Genomic DNA, 21,984 nt, shown 5'->3' with positions numbered 1-21,984 from the left:
GGTATCTTCCTGACATTGGATTCCCCCGAAATGGGGCTGTGTGTATTAGGTAGCCCCCGCGGCCGAAAAAAAAAGCCGTCTGCGTTGAAAGCAGTGCGGGCAGCCAGATGATCTGTGGGCCTACTGTTGATAAGCGCCTATGTAAACGCGACGAGGCCTGCCGGGCGCAGGGGAGGCGTGGCCGTCCCAGCATGCTCAGCGCGGACCGCGCAAAGTCCGCAGTGGTGGCTGTGGGCAGCTAGCAGCCGGCGCTGGTCGCAGAAGACACCGCGCAGTCCTCTCCTCCAGCATGCCAGACCTCCTGGACAGCGGGCTCTTCCCGCTACCCTCCAACTTCTCCAGGCGGCAGTGGCTCACGCTCATCGTCATCGGCATCGCAGACTTCTGCAACGCCATTTGCGTCTCGCTCCAGGCTCCCTTCTACCCGCACGAGGTGAGTACCCTACTGTTCACTAAATGGTATTTCCCGACCACATATCCGTTCTAGTTCGAACGAAATGGCTTCAGGAAGCTTCTAGCCAAATACAACGTTTGTGGGAACATTCTTCATTACAGTGTGTCTGGTGATCGGTAACACATAACCAGTTGTTGCTTAAAGTGTTAATTGTTGAGAAACAGACGAGCTGCGCATTGAAACTTTAGTTGACGTAAATGAAGTTCCGTTGCTGACCGATAGAAAACCTGTACTATACACAGCTCGTGGAATGGACAGAACGTTTCCTTGCAAACAACAGCAGCATTTCGGGTTCAATAAGTTGTATTTAATCAGGTTCTAAAAGGAAGTCGTTCTGTTAGCTTCCTTAGAAAGCTTTTGAAACCAACAAATTCCAATTTTGTTTTTCCTATCCGAGCCACATAAAACGGAAAAAATGTTATTACGATAGGAAATTTTTGTTGTGAAGACCCAAAACCTGTAATTCGGTGGTTGACCTAGTAAAAAGTCTTTTCTTTTGTTTCCTGCTTCGTTTATCCCGCATACTGCAGAATTCTCTGATGATAAATCGACCAAGGTTTGATACACACTGGTTTGAAGATGTAAAGGATGCTTTTCCTGTCACCCAATGCTTGTTTCCCTTAGGAAGTGGTGGTGTGCCGCTTGTTTCTGAATCATCTAAGCTTTGACTCGCGTACATAGTATTTAAATTGCTTGTGTTCATTCCGAGACCCGTAAAAATTCGGAATATTCCTAAACAAGAGGGTAAAACCTCCAAGAATCCACCTCCAGGTTGGCCAATGTACCAGACAAGTGATAGTTGGTTTGAAATGAGGAGTCGATCCTGGTTGACTCACCTCCGTCACCCAGCCCAGTACACAGCGCGTCAATTACACTAGCAGGTCGCAATTGCCACTAGACAAATTCTTCACATTTAGAAGACAGTGTTCCGTTTCTCGACGAACTGTGTAGTACACGCGCATTCCAACCCAAACAGGACGCTTGCCTTCATCGGGTACTGCTCTTAGCGAACGAGCTAGACAGTCAAGACCCACGACCTCCCTTCACAATCGTAAACAAAGGTAATGGTACCGATTCGACGCACTTTTAATGTTGGAAAGATTAAATCCCATAAGTTTAAGAATCAAAAACACACACTTCGCAGAAGATGCATAATGGCATAACCACAATTGGTTCTAACACAAATTAGAATAGCACTGATTCTAACACCCTCGAATTTATTTTAACTCTGAGACCCAAATGCAGTATTTCTAATCGTTGTGAGCACGCTATATTAAATACTGCTCTTTAGCACAGCGTGTTTTGTTACTCATAATGTCACTCAGAAAGAACCCGCCGTCACAAAGTTGAACTGATGCTGTAAGTGGCTAATATTCAGTTATCTTTGTCGTCCGTTTCAGGCACAAGATATCCTTCTAGATTTAATCCGCCTGTAATGCACTTCGTAGTATTTGGCCCACACTACTCGAATTGTGCACAAGTACCTTTAGAAATTTGTAGGTGTAACAACGAAAACCTGAGTATGTGTAAAAGAACGTCATTTAACGAACACTTATCGAGCTGCTGGAAAGTATTGGCTATTATGAGAGCTATGTGTAGCATGGAAAAGTGGTTGGAAAGTGATGGAAAATACCTCATTTTTAGAACCTGTTTTGTGATTTAATCACTGCACCGACGTTGCCTTTTGTTTATCTGTAATCTGTCGAAATTTTATGGGACAGTTCTGTGTCTGTAGCGTATTGTCGGTGCATTACAAGCTTCTGGGCTGAGCAGATTGTCGGCACTTTGTCAGATACTGCATCCCATTGATGTTGCATATCCGTTTGGTGTATCTAACGTCAGAAGGCTTAATTGTTCATGTTTCTTACACACTGAAGCAAAACGTGACGAAGTTAAATGAAGCGGGCATTATTGCAGCAGTCGTTGTCCTATAAGGTGAAGATGGTTATGAATTAGTGCTAAAAATGTCCAGTACTGAATTTTTCACGATGAAGGTGGATTCTCAACCTTCAGATTTGTGTACTGTCGAACAAGTGTGCCCTATAATAGTAAACAAATGGTTGTTATACTTATTGCTCTGAGGCAACTGGAATGTCTTCTCAAAGATGATAAATTTTACTGCTCACAATTTAGGTTTCATATGCATTATTTCCTTTATATATATATAGGCCAAAGATTGCATTTCTCCATCGTGTTCGATGTGTCCGTAATACTTGGTGGCATTCCTGTATTCATATAGGAATGTATCGTGCTAAAAAGAAAGCGCTGAAATACTTTTCGGTGTCTTTGACAATAGGTTTACTTCATTTGCACCCAGTGCTGCTGGATGTTTATCTGCGAAGAGCACACTATACCTCCATGTATTTTAAGACTGACTAACCCATGTGTAATCTATTTATTCATGTCGGAATGCTCGATGTTTAAAATTAGTCACGGTATGACATACCAACATAAAGCAACGTGGAAAGAATATCATGACAGTGTTGCACTTTTATTTTGTATGCTAGTACTGTATGTAAATATACAAACAAAAATGTACCAATTATCGTAGCAGTCTTTGATTGCTGGCTGCTCAATTATACTGTAGCTTTGTCTGCTGCAGCGCATGAAGCTGTAGTTGTCCCTTACATAGACACAAATGTGAACTGTAGCATCAAATGTTGTGGTCTCTGAATAACTACCACAAACGGATAGCGAAGCCATTCGAGAAGTTATGCTGCGCCGAGGGTTGCGTGAGTGTGTAGCGCCGTCTTGAGATCGCTGACGACGCCTGAGATAATAGCCGCTGCGTCCGCTCAATGCTCCAGGGAGCAGGTGGATGGCGACGGCCCTCTGCTCTTGAGACTGCCACTCTGTACGTCTGGAGGACAATTGACAGTCTGTCGTTTCGCAAAGTTCTTCTTATACTCCAATTTGTGCAAATATGTCTAGTTTATTTCTCATAAATGCAACCACTATACCTTGAGCAGAGCTTGTATTACTAGGTACGCGACACCTGATGTGACTCTGATTCCTTCAGATTCTTCAGACTTGCATTTTACAAAACGATGCTGCAAAGTTTAACTTCAAAGTTAAATTATAGTAGAGAGAAAATCACAAATACAACAGGTCAAGAATTTACCGTGTCAAGCGTATGGCCGTTCCTAATGTAGCATAATCACGACTACGTAACACATCTGAGATATTAACTACCTCCTTGTCCACACATGAACATTGCTGTCACGCAATACTTACTTTCTGGTCTCACTTCTGGAGCAAAACTTTCTTTCAATAAATCGAAAAATTGTTTTATTTTCTTCATTATTGAATGATAATTTACTTGTTAAATATGGCATAAATACAACGTAAAAAATATTTTCCGTTTTATTCTGTATTTTTTCATTTCATGTACCTGCTTCAGTAATATATGTAAATCGTACGTCATTTTATCTGTGTTTGGTTGTTTCGGGGGAGGGGACCAAACAGCGACGTCATCGGTTCCATCGGATTGGAGAAGGATGGGGTGGAAGTTGGCCGTGCCCTTTCAAAGGAATCTTCCCTGCATTTGCCTGAAGCGATTTATGGAAATCACGGAAAACCTAAATCAGTTGGGCTGGACGCGGGTTTGAAGCGTTGTCCTCTCGAATGCGAGTCCAGTGTGCTAACCCCTGAGCCACCTCGCTCGGTTTTTATCTGTGACTGTGACATTTGTCACCTGGCAGTGGCCTGAGAAGAGGAAAGCCGATTCGTGATACAATAAACGCCATTTCGCAGGTCAGGAAAGTATTCACTTTTTGACTTTTATTTACGATAAATAAAAAATTAAGGGCGCCCAAGTGGAAAATGTTAGCGGCGACAGGAGGAGGTAGTTGTATTCAGGATAAGTTTCTCGTGTTCAGATAAACTGACTTGATTCTTTAGCGGAATCCATTGATTACAGTAACTGTTTTTGTTGCAAAGCAGTTGAACCACTTTCCAAGTGACGTTGTTAATTAGTGACACCCCTGTATGTAAATGAAACGTTGTTCTTTTGTCATTGTTCGCATTATCAGCTTACTGGGCGCGGTGGTATGTGGCAAATATGTTTGTCTCAATGGAACTGGTCTCACGCTCAAGGAAACCCTTAGCTGCGGCCATGTCGCCTGATTTCCTTCAGCTGTAATTTTTGACGTGATTGCCATCATTGCACTGATGTCTCTAAACATTGAAAGTATGTGGCTACTGTTTACGACGTTGCACCGTACATGCCGCGGTCTTTCTATAGAAGCTGAGGAAGTGCACGAGCGACGCAGAAATACATGTAATAGCAACAGTAGGGTATCGTTAGCTGGCTGTGATTGCCATTGTGTAGCGGCCTGCTGCAATTCACAATACTTCTGCTGTCGTTGATTATGCTGCAACTGTAAATCTTAAAAAGGGATAGATGATAGAAAAGTTCCTGCATTTCCACACAGTAGTTAAAGCACTACATATTTATTAAACATACTGTGCCCTATACTACCCCTTGTCACGACCAATGAGCTTTTATATTGTTATTTCTCCGAATTCATTCAAATAAAATCATGTGACGGCCATGCCAGCTCATCAGTAGCATGTTTGATGTCGGCAAAGTCACCAAATGACTATCCTTGGGTGTTTTTTCTGGTTTGGAAATAGATGCGTCGGAAGAGGCCGGATCAGACGAATTAGGGGGATGAAGTGGTCAACTAACTAGGAACGCTGTGCATCCATTTTGCAGTCACATCTTCCAATGAATGCGAAGGTGCGTTGTCCTGCAACAAAAGGTTCGATTTGGTCGGCATTCTAGCTCATTTCGTCTTGTCTCTTTCAGCGGGGCAACGAGATTGCTGCAATACTCTATGGTGAAACCACAGACTGAACTACGCAGTCCTAGAAGAGACTACAATATTTACCCCATAAAAAAGATGCCACGATTTTCTGACAGATATTTGGATGCGAAGCTTATTAGAGTGCAGGTACTCGTCGTGATTTTCTTACTCTTGGTTCGTATGTCACAACTATGAAACTACGTTCTGCTCTGTGACTAACGTAGCGAGAAATTCCTCTGTAGCGGCAAAATGGGACAAAACTGTGTATGACTCAACTCGGCCTTGTTTATTAACTATTGAAACTTTTTGGCAGCTAGTTTACTGAGGGCTTCACGTCTGATATTTTTAATAAGGATAGAAACACGCTTCTGGGTGATGTCTAGTATCTCAGCTATCTTTTTGGAGAATACTAGGTGATTCTCAAGAATCCGCTTGTAGGCATAATTATTTTGTTGCCGGATGTGTTGATGTGGGCCTCCCGCTGAGAGGCTAAACAGTGAAATTTAGGGTCTCAAATGTAGGCACCCAGGTTTAGACCGTGTTGGAGGAACATCTGTGTTGAATGTCGTTTGCAGACTTTGTCTGGAGAAAAGTCATCACTCCCTATAGCTCCACGTGAATTAAACTTGCTTGCGTCTATCTCACACGCTACCTGAAATTAGAGAGGTATGAGAATAGAATACGAGCAGCATTCTTATAACTGGCGGAGGGCAAATTCATAACAAATGATTTGATTCATAACATGCGATACTTGCACAGTTACGTAATAAAGTATCAAGCTTTCACGCACTATCATATTCATTTTCCAATTGTAATTAGAATAAATAGGTGCCAAATTCGGGAACTCCTCACATTTGTTCTTGATATTGCTGCCGTAGCTTAGCTGTTTGCGTCTGGTTGGTAGCGTAGTAATACTTCCTCCATATCGTCTCGTTCACAGCAGCAACAATTGTTCGCCCTACAATAAATTAGCACGAATAAAAGTTCGCACTTTTGCATCGACGTTGAAAGTTGATTCCATAATTAATAAAAGTTCAGGCCTTTGGTGACTACACCATAATATGAGTGACAAGAATTGTTAGAACGTCGTATACTAATGCACATTCATGTCCTAAGGAAAATCAGTTCCATTTCCGCAACCGAAGATAGCTGCCAAGCTAATGGAAAAGCTTGCCAAAATCCATGGCTGAACTCGTTATGGAGAAAGCGAGTAAGCATGCATTATCAAAAGCGTACACGAAACTGCACTAAGGGTGCCTGGTAAGTGGTAATCAGTATATCTGTGCACGAAACGTGATGCTGGATGCTCTGGTGGTGCTGTTGTCACATCCAAATTTTCCTGAAAGACGAAATTAAGAGTTGAATGACCATAATGAAATGAGATTTTTCAGATAACATTGACGTAAGCTTGAGGAAGAACTTGCTGAAATTGTATGCTCGGAGCACAAAACTACACGGAAATGACTTGTACATGGGGAAATCGAAGAAAAAACTAGTAACATAAAATGTGGACCTACAATTGTTTCTAAAATAGTGGATGGATCGAGAGCAAGAGGTATTCGAACAAACTGGCGAATAATGTAGAAAATTTGAGGAAAACGTGCTTAGGCACCTAATACCAGTTTGGCAATGACACAAAAAGAGTAGTAAAGCTGTAATGTCAGGCAGAAGTTCATACGTTACTAATTGATAAGGGGGCTGAGGTGGTAGGTAATCAGAGATAATGAATCTGGCGCAGAGTATTAAGTAGAAGACCACACTATAATTGTAGGATTGTTCTCTTTAAAGTAGCTATTAACCCATGTCTGAGGACACATGTCTCTTGGACGTTTAATCATACAACAAGAATCATTACTCAGTGTCGCTTTATAAGTGAGCTCCAAGTGGTGATTAGTCATTAATTGGGGTCTGGAGGTGGCGCATTAATTTAAAGTATCTCTCAGAGTGAAGCAGGAATCCTAAAGATGGCGTTGTCAGTTGGGATAAGGGGTCGCGGTTTGCAGAATTGGGCAGACGAGGCACGTTTAAAGGGAAGCAGACTGGCGCCGGCGCCGGTCACACGGATCAGCGGCTGTGCTGATGGCTGCAGGGTTATCGGCCCGGCCGCCACTCCGCTCGCTTCAAGCGTGTCGCCAGTCCAACAGCCAGCATACGTCGCAGAAGACGCACGCGCCGCCTGCTTTTGGCGTCGTCGTATCTAAAGCTACGGAGCGTGCCAAAACTCGACCTTATTTTTATGCAACCAAGCATAAATCCAGAAAAACAAAGCACGCTTAGCTGTGTTGTTTTCTCGACGATTCTGATCTTCTACCATCACTAGGTGATGATAAGCCATGAATCAGTCTGTAGCAAACGACTTTCGTGTTCTCTTCTTGACTGTTATGGACAAGGTGAAGGAAAGAGTGGGATATGTACTAAATTCCGCCATCTGATCCCAATAAAGAGTATATCAATAAGCGTTCTGGAAGCCAGCGTACTTCGTTTAAAACACTATATGTGGCTTGCACGAGCCCCATATGTTTTAATTCGAGTGAATACAATGTCATTCACCCTGTATGTATCTCATGCTATTTTTAAAAAGGGACTAGCTGAGTACCCGGCGTTACCTGGGTTTAAATTTATTCTGGTCATTTCATCTTCCTCCTCCTCCTCCTCCTCCTCCTCCTCCTCCTCCTCCCCCTCCCTCCATCCCCCATTCCCCTCCCCCCTCTGTTATCGTGTGTACCAAATTTGATCGAAATCTTTCCAGGAGGTTTAGGATGAGGTTTTTATCCATGGCTTTGCCTTCGTACACATTTGTCAAATATATTCCACATATACTCAAAATATTTCACATGTAATTGTATATATTTCACCCATATCTCTAGCGAATTTCACCCAGCAATTTTTCTCACGCAGCTCAGTGTTTGAGACGTATCTCCTGAAATATGTGCCGTGCAATGATATAATTGTGAAGGTGCATTCAGCGGCGTATGTGAATATTGCCTGAAAAGTGTTTTCGCGGTTACAGTCAGTAGTAAAGTAGTAGTACATTAAAGCGTGAGGCTTCAAGTCGCAGTGTTATTGTAAGAGCAGCGAAAAATGTAGTAAGCAATAAACTTTTCTTTCATCATTTTGTGGGGGTTGTCAGCGAGAAAATTTCGTAAAAATCTGAAATTGAGTTGGAACAAACATTACACTTAGTACTCTTCCTCAAATACGAACTGAATAAAGTATGGGTATTCGCGCATCGTGGGCTAAACTGCTTTCTCACTCCCATCCATTTGTTAGATGGTTCACACCTCCTCCTCACCCCCACCCCTCCCACAGCGATGATTCCCAGATAGTGATCCGTGTGCCAAGGTAGGCTGAAATCAGTCCAGTGACTTAGAAGATGGGGAACATACATACATACATACATACATACATCTTTATAGTACGTATTTGTACCGAAGACTGACGTAACGACTAAGAAGACTCCTTTAAACAGATGTCTGCAGCTCTTAAACAGACGTAAGTTCAATCACTTTGAGTCCCTAGTTAATACAGGAGGAACGTAGTTATATCGTCTCTAACGATCTCAACTTCAAGGCTTCAGATCATAATCTTGCTTCCTATTAGTTGACTGTTCTTCAGATATCTCCCCTCCCTCCCCCCTCCTCCTCCCAGCTTCACACTGGTATGTTCTTTCGCACTCTTGCATCAGATGGAAGTGATTTAGTCCTTCGCTGCTGCATATTTCTAAGGGAAAATTCTCTGATCTCAGCACACAGCAGAAACCTGTGGTACCTAGTTATTTCAGCATACTACAGTGTTACTTTTCTCCATTTTCGCTAAGTTTCTTCAAATTTGCCGCAATTGGTGTTAACGTCACTTTTTATCCAAGCTATTAAAACTGTTTCTTGCGGCTATGAAGTTCCTCGCAGCTGAGGCACCTAAGTGTAGCAGCGGTTCAGTTTGAAAGGACGACTAATAGGAAAACGATCAGCGACCAAGGACCTGGGAGTTCGGTGAAGACTTCAACAATGTTGTTGTTGTTGTTGTTGTTGCTGTTGTTGTTGTCTTCAGTCCTGAGACTGGTTTGATGCAGCTCTCCATGCTACTCTATCCTGTGCAAGCTTCATCTCCCAGTGCCTACTGCAACCTACATCCTTCTGAATCTGCTTAGTGTATTCATCTCTTGGTCTCCCTCTACGAGTTTTACCCTCCACGCTGCCCTCCAATACTAAATTGGTGATCTCTTGATGCCTCAGAACATGTCCTACCAACAGATCCCTTCTTCTAGTCAAGTTGTGCCACAAACTTCTCTTCTCCCCAATCCTATTTAATACTTCATTAGTTATGTGATCTACCCATCTAACCTTCAGTATTCTTCTGTAGCACCACATTTCGAAATCTTCTATTCTCTTCTTGTCCAAACTATTTATCGTCCATGTTTCACTTCCATACATGGCTACACTCAATACAAATACTTTCAGAAATGACTTCCTGACACAAATCTATACTCGATGTTAACAAATTTCTCTTCTTCAGAAACGCTTTCCTTGCCATTGCCAGTCTACATTTTATATCCTCTACTTCGACCATCATCAGTTATTTTGCTCCCCAAATAGCAAAACTCATTTACTACTTTAAGCCTCTCATTTCCTAATCTAATTCCCTCAGCATCACCCGACTTAATTCGACTACATTCCATTATCCTCGTTTTGCTTTTGTTGATGTTCTTCAACAATGGGCTCACACATTATGAAGTCAAAACTGAGGAGCTGCTGGTGTGATCAGCGTCAAACTGCTAGAAGGCGCAATAGTGAAACTGGTCAATGTAGTTGTTCTGGTTTACGGAAAAATTGCTGATACTGCTTAAGCTTTGTGCAACTCTAATTTTATCCTCAATCCCTTTGAAAGTCGTACATATGAATCTGCATAATATTCATAAATTCCAACATGAAGGCACGTTCTTGGAATTTTGAAAGCAGTTTTTATTTCCAGAGAAAATAGGCTTATTGCTTCGGATGATAGTTTTTAAGTCTTCCAATTTTCTGTGTGAATAATATATCTAGGCTAAGAGCAGGACTGGGCTTAGCACCAAAACTTGCAGCACACTATATTTTATGTTCACTCTGAGTACTTCATGCCACTGTCCTAAGGGCCAAATAAGATGGTCACCATTGTACAAACTTTATGCGCCGATACTCCAGATTGACATGCGTTCTACAGGTTTAGTGTCATGGCAAATAAGTTGTACAGGCAATATCTTCGGTACGAGGACTGCAGTTTCTCCAGTGATCACCGCCCCCGCAGGGTTATGTTTCACCTGCTTGGTCTCTGATCCATCCATCCATCCATCTCATAAGAGGCCTATCCAGTTTCCTCTTTCCAGTCGGCCGATACTTCATTACCTTTTCTGGCAATCAATCTTCTATCATTCTATCAACATTATCCATTTCATCTTAGTGTCTTCAATCTTGTTATTAACTGAAGAGATTTTTAACCTGATTTTATTTCGTTTCTTATATTATCCATTTTACTACAGCTCTTTACAGCTCATGTTCACATATGCTGCCTGTATACGCGATTTTTTTTTTCTTTTTGTTACTGTCCATGATTCGGAACCACATAAGAGTAGCTCCAACAACTACTTTACAAGATTTTCCTTTCCTTATTTTTCTTCTCATAGATCTTCCAGTTGTTCCGCAGATAGCTTTATATTTATTAACCTTCTTCTCAATGTCTTTGTCATAGTTAAAACCAGTATCACAACCTAGATAACTGAAGTGGAATACTTGATCTAAAATTTTCTCATTCTTTGGTTTCGATCTGACTAGATTCCTTGAAAACCATTATCTCCACTTTTCCACCAATCAACATAAGCCTGTCGTTTTATCCACGACTGAAGCAATGTGGTAATGCCTCATTCCTTTCTCTCCTCATGAACTGTAGACTCGAAGTTGCTACATTTTTACGGTTTGTGAGGGCAACTTTACACGTCCTAACGTTTTAAGGTAGGTACTAATCTTCGCATCATATTGATGACCCATTATAAGACACTTCCCCCATGAACCATGGACCTTGCCGTTGGTGGGGAGGCTTGCGTGCCTCAGCGATACAGATGGCCGTACCGTAGGTGCAACCACAACGGAGGGGTATCTGTTGAGAGGCCAGACAAACATGTGGTTCCTGAAGAGGGGCAGCAGCCTTTTCAGTAGTTGACTGATCTGGCCTTGTAACATTAACCAAAACGGCCTTGCTGTGCTGGTACTGCGAACGGCTGAAAGCAAGGGGAAACTACAGCCGTAATTTTTCCCGAGTACATGCAGCTTTACTGTATGATTAAATGATGATGGCGTCCTCTTGGGTAAAATATTCCGGAGGTAAAATAGTCCCCCATTCGGATCTCCGGGCGGGGACTACTCAAGAGGACGTCGTTATCAGGAGAAAGAAAACTGGCATTCTACGGATCGGAGCGTGGAATGTCAGATCCCTTAATCGGGCAGGTCGGTTAGAAAATTTAAAAAGGGAAATGGATAGGTTAAAGTTAGATATAGTGGGAATTAGTGAAGTTCGGTGGCAGGAGGAACAAGACTTTTGGTCAGGTGATTACAGGGTTATAAATACAAAATCAAATAGGGGTAATGCAGGAGTAGGTTTAATAATGAATAAAAAAATAGGAGTGCGGGTTAGCTACTACAAACAGCATAGTGAACGCATTATTGTGGCCAAGATAGATACGAAGCCCACACCTTCTACAGTAGTACAAGTTTATATGCCAACTAGCTCTGCAGATGACGAAGAAATTGATGAAATGTATGACGAGATAAAAGAAATTATTCAGGTAGTGAAGGGAGATGAAAATTTAATAGTCATGGGTGACTGGAATTCGTCAGTAGGAAAAGGGAGAGAAGGAAACATAGTAGGTGAATATGGATTGGGGGGAAGAAATGAAAGAGGAAGCCGCCTTGTAGAATTTTGCACAGAGCATAACTTAATCATAGCTAACACTTGGTTCAAGAATCATAAAAGAAGGTTGTATACCTGGAAGAATCCTGGAGATACTAATAGGTATCAGATAGATTATATAATGGTAAGACAGATTTAGGAACCAGGTTTTAAATTGTAAGACATTTCCAGGGGCAGATGTGGATTCTGACCACAATCTATTGGTTATGAACTGCAGATTGAAACTGAAGAAACTGCAAAAAGGTGGGAATTTAAGGAGATGGGACCTGGATAAACTGAAAGAACCAGAGGTTGTAGCGAGTTTCAGGGAGAGCATAAGGGAACAATTGACAGGAATGGGGGAAGAAATACAGTAGAAGAATGGGTAGCTCTGAGGGATGAAGTAGTGAAGGCAGCAGAGGATCAAGTAGGTAAAAAGACGAGAGCTAATAGAAATCCTTGGGTAACAGAAGAAATATTGAATTTAATTGATGAAAGGAGAAAATATAAAAATGCAGTAAATGAAGCAGGCAAAAGGGAATACAAACGTCTCAAAAACGAGATCGACAGAAAGTGCAAAATGGCTAAGCAGGGATGGCTAGAGGACAAATGTAAGGATGTAGAGGCTTGTCTCACTAGGGGTAAGATAGATACTGCCTACAGGAAAATTAGAGACCTTTGGAGAGAAGAGAACCACTTGTATGAATATCAAGAGCTCAGATGGAAACCCAGTTCTAAGCAAAGAAGGGAAGGCAGAAAGGTGGAAGGAGTATATAGAGGGTTTATACAAGGGCGATGTACTTGAGGACAATATTATGGAAATGGAAGAGGATGTAGATGAAGATGAAATGGGAGATACGATACTGCGTGAAGAGTTTGACAGAGCACTGAAAGACCTAAGTCGAAACAAGGCCCCCGGAGTAGACAACATTCCATTGGAACTACTGACGGCCTTGGGAGAGCCAGTCATGTCAAAACTCTACCATCTGGTGAGCAAGATGTATGAGACAGGCGAAATACCCACTGACTTCAAGAAGAATATAATAATTCCAATACCAAAGAAAGCAGGTGTTGACAGATGTGAAAATTACCGAACTATCAGTTTAATAAGTCACAGCTGCAAAATACTAACGCGAATTCTTTATAGACGAATGGAAAAACTGGTAGAAGCGGACCTCGGGGAAGATCAGTTTGGATTCCGTAGAAATGTTGGAACACGTGAGGCAATACTAACCTTACGACTTATCTTAGAAGAAAGATTAAGAAAAGGCAAACCTACGATTCTAGCATTTGTAGACTTAGAGAAAGCTTTTGACAACGTTAACTGGAATACTCTCTTTCAAATTCTGAAGGTGGCAGGGGTAAAATACAGGGAGCAAAAGGCTATTTACAATTTGTACAGAAACCAGATGGCGGTTATAAGAGTCGAGGGGCATGAAAGGGAAGCAGTGGTTGGGAAAGGAGTGAGACAGGGTTGTAGCCTCTCCCCGATGTTATTCAATCTGTATATTGAGCAAGCAGTAAAGGAAACAAAAGAAAAATTCGGAGTAGGTATTAAAATTCATGGAGAAGAAGTAAAAACTTTGAGGTTCGCCGATGACATTGTAATTCTGTCAGAGACAGCAAAGGACTTGGAAGAGCAGTTGAACGGAATGGACAGTGTCTTGGAAGGAGGATATAAGATGAACATCAACAAAAGCAAAACGAGGATAATGGAATGTAGTCAAATTAAATCGGGTGATGCTGAGGGGATTAGATTAGGAAATGAGACACTTAAAGTAGTAAAGGAGTTTTGCTATTTAGGGAGTAAAATAACTGATGATGGTCGAAGTAGAGAGGATATAAAATGTAGACTGGCAATGGCAAGGAAATCGTATCTGAAGAAGAGAAATTTGTTAACATCCAGTATTGATTTAAGTGTCAGGAAGTCGTTTCTGAAAGTATTTGTATGGAGTGTAGCCATGTATGGAAGTGAAACATGGACGATAAATAGTTTGGACAAGAAGAGAATAGAAGCTTTCGAAATGTGGTGCTACAGAAGAATGCTGAAGATAAGGTGGGTAGATCACGTAACTAATGAGGAGGTATTGAATAGGATTGGGGAGAAGAGAAGTTTGTGGCACAACTTGACTAGAAGAAGGGATCGGTTGGTAGGACATATTCTGAGGCATCAAGGCATCACAAATTTAGCATTGGAGGGCAGCGTGGAGGGTAAAAATCGTAGAGGGAGACCAAGAGAGCAATACACTAAGCAGATTCAGAAGGATGTAGGTTGCAGTAGGTACTGGGAGATGAAGAAGCTTGCACAGGATAGAGTAGCATGGAGAGCTGCATCAAACCAGTCTCAGGACTGAAGACCACAACAACAACAACATTATAAGACAATGTGTAAGACTGTTTTTAACAAGTAACAGTTCTTAATCTTGAGAAGTTTAATATTGCAACTGACGTTACTAAGTTATACAAATATGAACAGATGTGGCTCTATCAGACTTCCCAGATGTACATAAGATGTCATTTATCAAATGAGATCTTCATTCTAGTCACAGATCTGTCTAGATACCTAACATGATCGTATTTTCGTCAGTAGGCGCATGTATGACAGTGAGTCAAAAGCTTTTTCAAGGCCGAAAACCATCAAATCCACTTCGCCATTGTTCATTCACAGGCTATCACGTGTAAAAAGTGTGAATTATGTTTCATATGATCTTATTCCTTTCTGATATCCGTGGAGGAAGTTTATCTGTTAACTGTAGGCCATAATTTTAAATCGGAACATGTTCTAGAATCTAGATTCAAACAAATATTGGAGGTTGCGTGTGCTATACAATAGGACAAGTCTATAGGCCATTTTTACCTGTTTATTAAATATCGTAAGCTATGCTGGTGGCAATATTTCTCTGCTCGGAGAATCAGTGTTAAATTGTGGCTAGTAACCGAACTAATTCAGTTATTCTCCGCAAAGTTTCAGACAAAAACTGTCGGGTTTAGAAGCCTTGCTTCAACACGTTGATTTCAGAAATAGAAATATCATTAATACATCTGATGGTACGGAAATTGTATGTGGACAGCATTCCTTTACTGCACGAGAAAGGTTTCATATGGCGTTGATGTAATGAAATTTTCAGATCACCAATCGCGACAATTCGCAGGTGTCTGCGACTTCTCGATGGCGACAGGATCTCCATAAATTGTTCGTAGCTTCAGATTTAATTGTTTCAAAACTATACTTGGTTATAACTTGTTTCCAATCTGAGTAGTCAAGGTTTGGGTTCCTCACTCATACGGGTCAATAAGTGCAACCACAGTGGCAAGAACAATGCCAAGGCGGTATGGAATTTCTCTCCACGGACGCTCCAAGAACACGGTGACATGTTCAAACGCTTTGCGTATGTTTCAGACCGTGTAGGTATGTAGCTTTGATTCGTTACACTTTATTTTTATAGTGCTCCATAGGAAGGAACCTACTGGGGTGAGGACCGCATCGTCCAGTCAGTTTATCTGAAAACTTTCCACACAAAAAATAACATTTAGGAACCGATGAGGTGATTCCCCATCCTGTTGACAGTAGACTTGCTGAAACTGCTGGCTTGACAGGAGGCACTAGAACATATCTGGCAAGACAATAAGAAACAGTATTTATTAATAGTGATGATACACAGTTAAGTACAACTTCGGTAAGGCTGATGTGTGCCGCTTGATCTACACTTACAGTTTCGCTCTATCAAAACTACGGTTCAGTAGTTCTGGTACAGTACGTAAATGACAGCATTACCGGCAGTATTGGTACCATTGGTAGGGAAACACAAATGAATGTGTGAAAGACAAGCTAGGAACCGACGACCATTGTGTATATAATATGCTTACAAAATATAAATTGTAGTTTGTAAGCAATAAAATTAATCGATCGCGTAACTTTTACCCATTTATGGAGGGAAAGCAGTGATTTTCATGGAAGTACAGTTTACACCCACAAACATTAAAATCTACACTGAAGAGCCAGAGAAACTGGTACACATGCCTAGTATGGTGTATGGCTCCCGCGAGCACACAGAAGTGCCGCGACACGACGCGGCATGGACTCAGACTAATGTCTGAAGTAGTGCTGGAGGAAACTGACACCATGAATCCTGCAGGGCTGTCCATAAATCCGTAAGAGTACGAAGGGGGTCGAGATAATTCTGAACAGCACGTTGCATGGTATCCCAGATATGCTTAGTAATGTTCATGTCTGGGGAGATTGGTGGCCAGCGGAAGTGTTTACACTCAGAAGTGTTTACACTGAGAAGAGTGATCCTGGAGCCACTCTGTGGCAATTCTGGACGTGTGGGGTGTTGCATTGTCCTGCTGGTATTGCCCAAGTTATTCAGAATGCACAATGCACATGAATGGATGCAGGTGATCAGACAGAATGCTTAAGTACGTCTTACCTGTTAGAGCCGTATCTATGCGTTTCCGGGGTCCCAATCACTCCTACTGCACACGGCCCACGCCATTAGAGCCTCCACCAGCTTGAACAGTCCCCTGCTCACATGCAGCGTCCATAGACTCAAGAGGTTATCTCCATACCCGTACACGTCCATCCGCTCGATACAATTTGAAACGAGACTCGTCCGACCAGGCAACATGTTTCCAGTCAATAGCCCAACGTCGGTGTTGACGATACCAGGCGAGGTGTAGAGCTTCTGTAGTGCAGGCAAAGTACACAAGTAGACCTTCGGTTCCGAAAGTCCATATCGAAGATGTTTCTTTGAATGGTTCGCATGCTGACACTTGCTGGTGGCCTGTGGTTACGCCTATGTGGTGGCGGCCTCTCGTAGGATTGGTGTGTACCACTGAGCTCTATGCACAGCCTTTCTGCAAATGACTTAAGCCAAGCCTGAATAGTTGGTCGGAACAGTGGTTTCCTTCCACATTGTCTGAAAGTTTTATTGCTTGTATCATATTTAGTCTCTTACATACACTCCTGGAAATTGAAATAAGAACACCGTGAATTCATTGTCCCAGGAAGGGGAAACTTTATTGACACATTCCTGGGGTCAGATACATCACATGATCACACTGACAGAACCACAGGCACATAGACACAGGCAACAGAGCATGCACAATGTCGGCACTAGTACAGTGTATATCCACCTTTCGCAGCAATGCAGGCTGCTATTCTCCCATGGAGACGATCGTAGAGATGCTGGATGTAGTCCTGTGGAACGGCTTGCCATGCCATTTCCACCTGGCGCCTCAGTTGGACCAGCGTTCGTGCTGGACGTTCAGACCGCGTGAGACGACGCTTCATCCAGTCCCAAACATGCTCAATGGGGGACAGATCCGGAGATCTTGCTGGCCAGGGTAGTTGACTTACACCTTCTAGAGCACGTTGGGTGGCACGGGATACATGCGGACGTGCATTGTCCTGTTGGAACAGCAAGTTCCCTTGCCGGTCTAGGAATGGTAGAACGATGGGTTCGATGACGGTTTGAATGTACCGTGCACTATTCAGTGTCCCCTCGACGATCACCAGTGGTGTGCGGCCAGTGTAGGAGATCGCTCCCCACACCATGATGCCGGGTGTTGCCCCTGTGTGCCTCGGTCGTATGCAGTCCTGATTGTGGCGCTCACCTGCACGGCGCCAAACATGCATACGACCATCATTGGCACCAAGGCAGAAGCGACTCTCATCGCTGAAGACGACACGTCTCCATTCGTCCCTCCATTCACGCCTGTCGCGACACCACTGGAGGCGGGCTGCACGATGTTGGGGCGTGAGCGGAAGACGGCCTAACGGTGTGCGGGACCGTAGCCCAGCTTCATGGAGACGGTTGCGAATGGTCCTCGCCGATACTCCAGGAGCAACAGTGTCCCTAATTTGCTGGGAATTGGCGGTGCGGTCCCCTACGGCACTGCGTAGGATCCTACGGTCTTGGCGTGCATCCGTGCGTCGCTGCGGTCCGGTCCCAGGTCGACGGGCACGTGCACCTTCCGCCGACCACTGGCGACAACATCGATGTACTGTGGAGACCTCACGCCCCACGTGTTGAGCAATTCGGCGGTACGTCCACCCGGCCTCCCGCATGCCCACTATACGCCCTCGCTCAAAGTCCGTCAACTGCACATACGGTTCACGTCCACGCTGTCGCGGCATGCTACCAGTGTTAAAGACTGCGATGGAGCTCCGTATGCCACGGCAAACTGGCTGACACTGACGGCGGCGGTGCACAAATGCTGCGCAGCTAGCGCCATTCGACGGCCAACACCGCGGTTCCTGGTGTGTCCGCTGTGCCGTGCGTGTGATCATTGCTTGTACAGCCCTCTCGCAGTGTCCGGAGCAAGTATGGTGGGTCTGACACACCGGTGTCAATGTGTTCTTTTTTCCATTTCCAGGAGTGTATGTTCATAGCGTCCAGGTTTTTCATGGAAAAATTGTTTGTGAAAAATGAATTTCTAGTCGTCTTGTCATACTGTAATCGGCCCCAAATTTATTTTATTCGCTGCGCGTCATATGTAAATCATTAATTACAATTTTCTGACACAATGACCAGCAGTGTGCATCTGTGTTAGCATTTAGTGTTGTTGCCAGACGTTGTAGGGTATATAAGGAGTGTTCAATGATCACTGTGAAGTTCACGAGGATGTCGCATACTAGTGAGGCAGTGACATCAGCATCTGACTATTGGAAAGGTGTGTCTGCATTTGGCCAGCTGGTCAAACCTTGTAGAATTCAGATCTGTGGGCACTCGGATGTGACAGTTGTCTGATGTTGCACTGCATGGGAACGTCAGGGTAGGCGTACTCGTCAAGGTTCCGGTCGAGCACGAATTGCGGTGACAAAGGAAGATCGCCGTTCTGTGCACAAAGTATACTCCTTCGCCTGCCAATTTGAGAACAAGTAAGACTACCCGCGAAGATCTGTGCTAACCTGCAACTTTGGTGGGAGACTAGCAGCAACCGGATAAGGAATTACCATCCCGTATGTAGGCTGCCCCTAAAACCAGAACACAAATGGCTGAGTTCGGAATGGTGCTCTGACTGGGAAGCATGGACTACTAATGAATGGTATCCCATTCTGTTCAGTGATGACTTCGTCTTGCACCGCCACTGATGACCATCGTCGGCAGATACGATGGTGACCTGGGGTGAGGTCTCGTTCTTCCAATGTTACGGAGACACAGTTAGTCCTGACGTCATGGTGTGGGGAGACATCGGGTATGACTTCAGGTCACGGCTGGTAGAGACAGGAAATTCTAACGGTATAACAGTTCGCCTCGGACATTCTATGTCCTCATGTATTACCTCTCATGCGACGGTACTGTGGTGCCATTTTTTCAAAAGGGCAGTGTTCGCGTGATGTTGAGATACATTTATGGCTAGAAAGAACCCCATATCTGTGACGGAAAATGGTGGTACCATATCGGAAGTCAGCTGTTCCAGTGGCAGTATCCAGGATTCCATGGACCAGTTATATAAGTTGTAGGCCAGTTTACCTCAGGAGAAGATTAAATTGCTTTGTTAAACCCTTCCCAATCGAGTAGTGCATCCCGCCGGGCCGGAGAAGGTGAAAAGTCACTCGTACTGCCAAATTCTTTGCAAATCTGACTCAGTTTTGTAATCGCTGAAATATCACATACTCTCAACCTGTGAACATCTGAAATTTGAAGTGGCAATCGAACGGTCAAAAAGGAGAGGGAGGATGACGTTTAGATGAGACAATAGCAGTGGAGCGGCATTAAAGGGCGCGCAATGTCGTGGCGACCTGCTGGACCTAGTCTGACCAAACGCTGTCGGCACCTCCTGTTAACGCTGCTTCATCCATTGTGTGAAGCCGGACTGTTTCAGTGCTCCCTTTCCAGACGGCCAAAAACTGCATCGTACTTGACAGTTTCTCAGTAATCGCAATACACAAAAATGATTGGGCTAAAATAATTCGGAGTTCCCAAGGTATTCCGTCGGTGCAACAATGTTCAGCTGAGGCCCTAAGGAAAAAGATTCGTGAGCTGTCTGAAAACATAAAATAAAAACGTGGTTCTGAAAATGAGAAATCACAGGTCATTCGGGGATAGGAGATGCCAAAAGTAAGACTATGAATTTGGTCCCAGTTAGATTACTTCTCTAATTACCGATTGTATTCTAGACGTGGGGGTGACGCAGAATTTTTGGTAAGCACTTCTCCTGCACCACGCAGACCCATTGTCTGCAGGTATTGTATACAGCTCATCACCAGTTTTTCTTGCTCATACCAGTTACACAAAATGGAAAACTTACTCTTCTCTTGACAGGAGACAGAATTCGCACAATTCAACAGGAGACACTTCAGATTTTTTATATTTGTCCATGTTAGCCCCAAATGCAAAAGAATATCCTTCTGGTTAGAATACTCAGAAGAATTAAATATTTCTCTCAAATAAAGTTCGCACTATGCTCTGTAAGAGAAGACTAAGATATCATTTTTCCTTATAGCTGGATTTAGACGCCTTTCTCACAAGGAGGCCTTTCCGTCCCTACACTTACTTCTAGGGCAGTAGAAGGCAGACTCTCATCAGGCCGAAATTCATGACCTTTGAAGCGAAATATCTTAGATATGTTTCCTGTGCTTCTCAAATGCAATCAATATTCTGCATTAGGCTATTCATTGTGTTTGCGCATTGTCCTTCAGGGATGTTAATATTTGATGTGTTACAGCTAGGGCCGCAGCCTAGGCCGCCGTACCACGAAAACATAATTTTAAAATGCATTTGTCTTACTTGAGTGATGCAGGCCCTGTCAATCGTAAAACACGTATTCTTAATTAGTTTGGATGCGCTTGTTCAGCTGAATTTTGCAGTGGGCAGCTGATAACTGTCAGCATTCACATACCAAACGACATGCTCCCTCGCATCAAATTCCAGATGGCGCCCGGGAAACGTTTGGTATTTCATTTGGCGAAATCGCTAAGACCTGGAAAAGAGCAGTTAACAGAATTCCAGCTTTATGAAGTGAGTTAATTTCGCAGGAAGCAGATTCGTTCCATAGTTAAGTTCATCCAGACGAGGACCCACAAAACCTTTCACTCAACGTCCCCGGACATGATTCTTGAACACTTAGAGCTGGGTAAACCACTTTCACTTAACTCCATGGGTTTACGAGCTATTGCAGCAAATACAAAAGATGTCTACAGACCTATATCTGACTTCTGATATCATTGCAATTTCATATGAACACTGTGTGCGCTTTAGCACGAAATTGTCGGATAAATGCGTTAAGAAAATAAACACCTTTGTAACGTAGCAAATTGTTACGAATTATCTTATATTGAAAGCGTAGCTTGCCATGGCGCCAGGAGAGCAGATTTTGATTCTCAGGCTGGCACAGCTAATGCTGGTGGCTGGACAGAGCGAGCAGAGTACTTGCCTTACGCTGTGTGGAATACGTTACACGTACTCTCTACAAATCTGAAAAATTAATATTGTCTATCTTTTTTCATACTTAGTATACCAAATTTTATGGATAACACAACCATACAGTTCCCCCCAGGGGTCCACAACTCTTTTGTGGGTATGTGCGTAGCGAGCACAGGACCCTGAGCTAATGTGGCCCTCCTTCCTTTCCGCGCTGCATACCTTCCTTTTCCGCATCCTTCCCCATCCCCCATCTTCGCCCCGCCGCCCTGCCACCCTCACCTCCGCCTCTTTCCTTTCCTTACTCCCTCTCTGGGAGTATGTTTTGTGCTTACGTCCGGAGATGGACGCTCGAGAATGTAATACATTCTTCGTTTTCTCTGCTTGCAAGTCTTCATCCTTCCTTTGTTCCTCTCTTTTCCTCACCTCTTCTCTTTAC

General features: G+C 43.4%; 1 protein-coding gene across 1 annotated transcript in view; it reads left to right on the top strand.

Moving 5' to 3' along the window:
* Positions 1–214: 214 nt before the first annotated feature.
* LOC124777399 (MFS-type transporter SLC18B1-like) overlaps positions 215–21,984 on the top strand; it is an 82,923-nt gene continuing 61,153 nt past the window's right edge. Inside the window, exon 1 of the mRNA XM_047252793.1 lies at positions 215–433. Coding sequence (XP_047108749.1) covers positions 290–433 — 144 coding nt within the window. The 5' untranslated portion in view covers positions 215–289. The remainder of the gene's footprint in view (positions 434–21,984) is intronic.

The sequence above is a fragment of the Schistocerca piceifrons genome, chromosome 2, assembly GCF_021461385.2.
Source record: "Schistocerca piceifrons isolate TAMUIC-IGC-003096 chromosome 2, iqSchPice1.1, whole genome shotgun sequence".
Lineage (NCBI taxonomy): Eukaryota > Metazoa > Arthropoda > Insecta > Orthoptera > Acrididae > Schistocerca > Schistocerca piceifrons.
The sequence above is the reverse complement of the archived record's forward strand: the minus strand, read 5'-3'. Positions and strand labels throughout refer to the sequence as shown.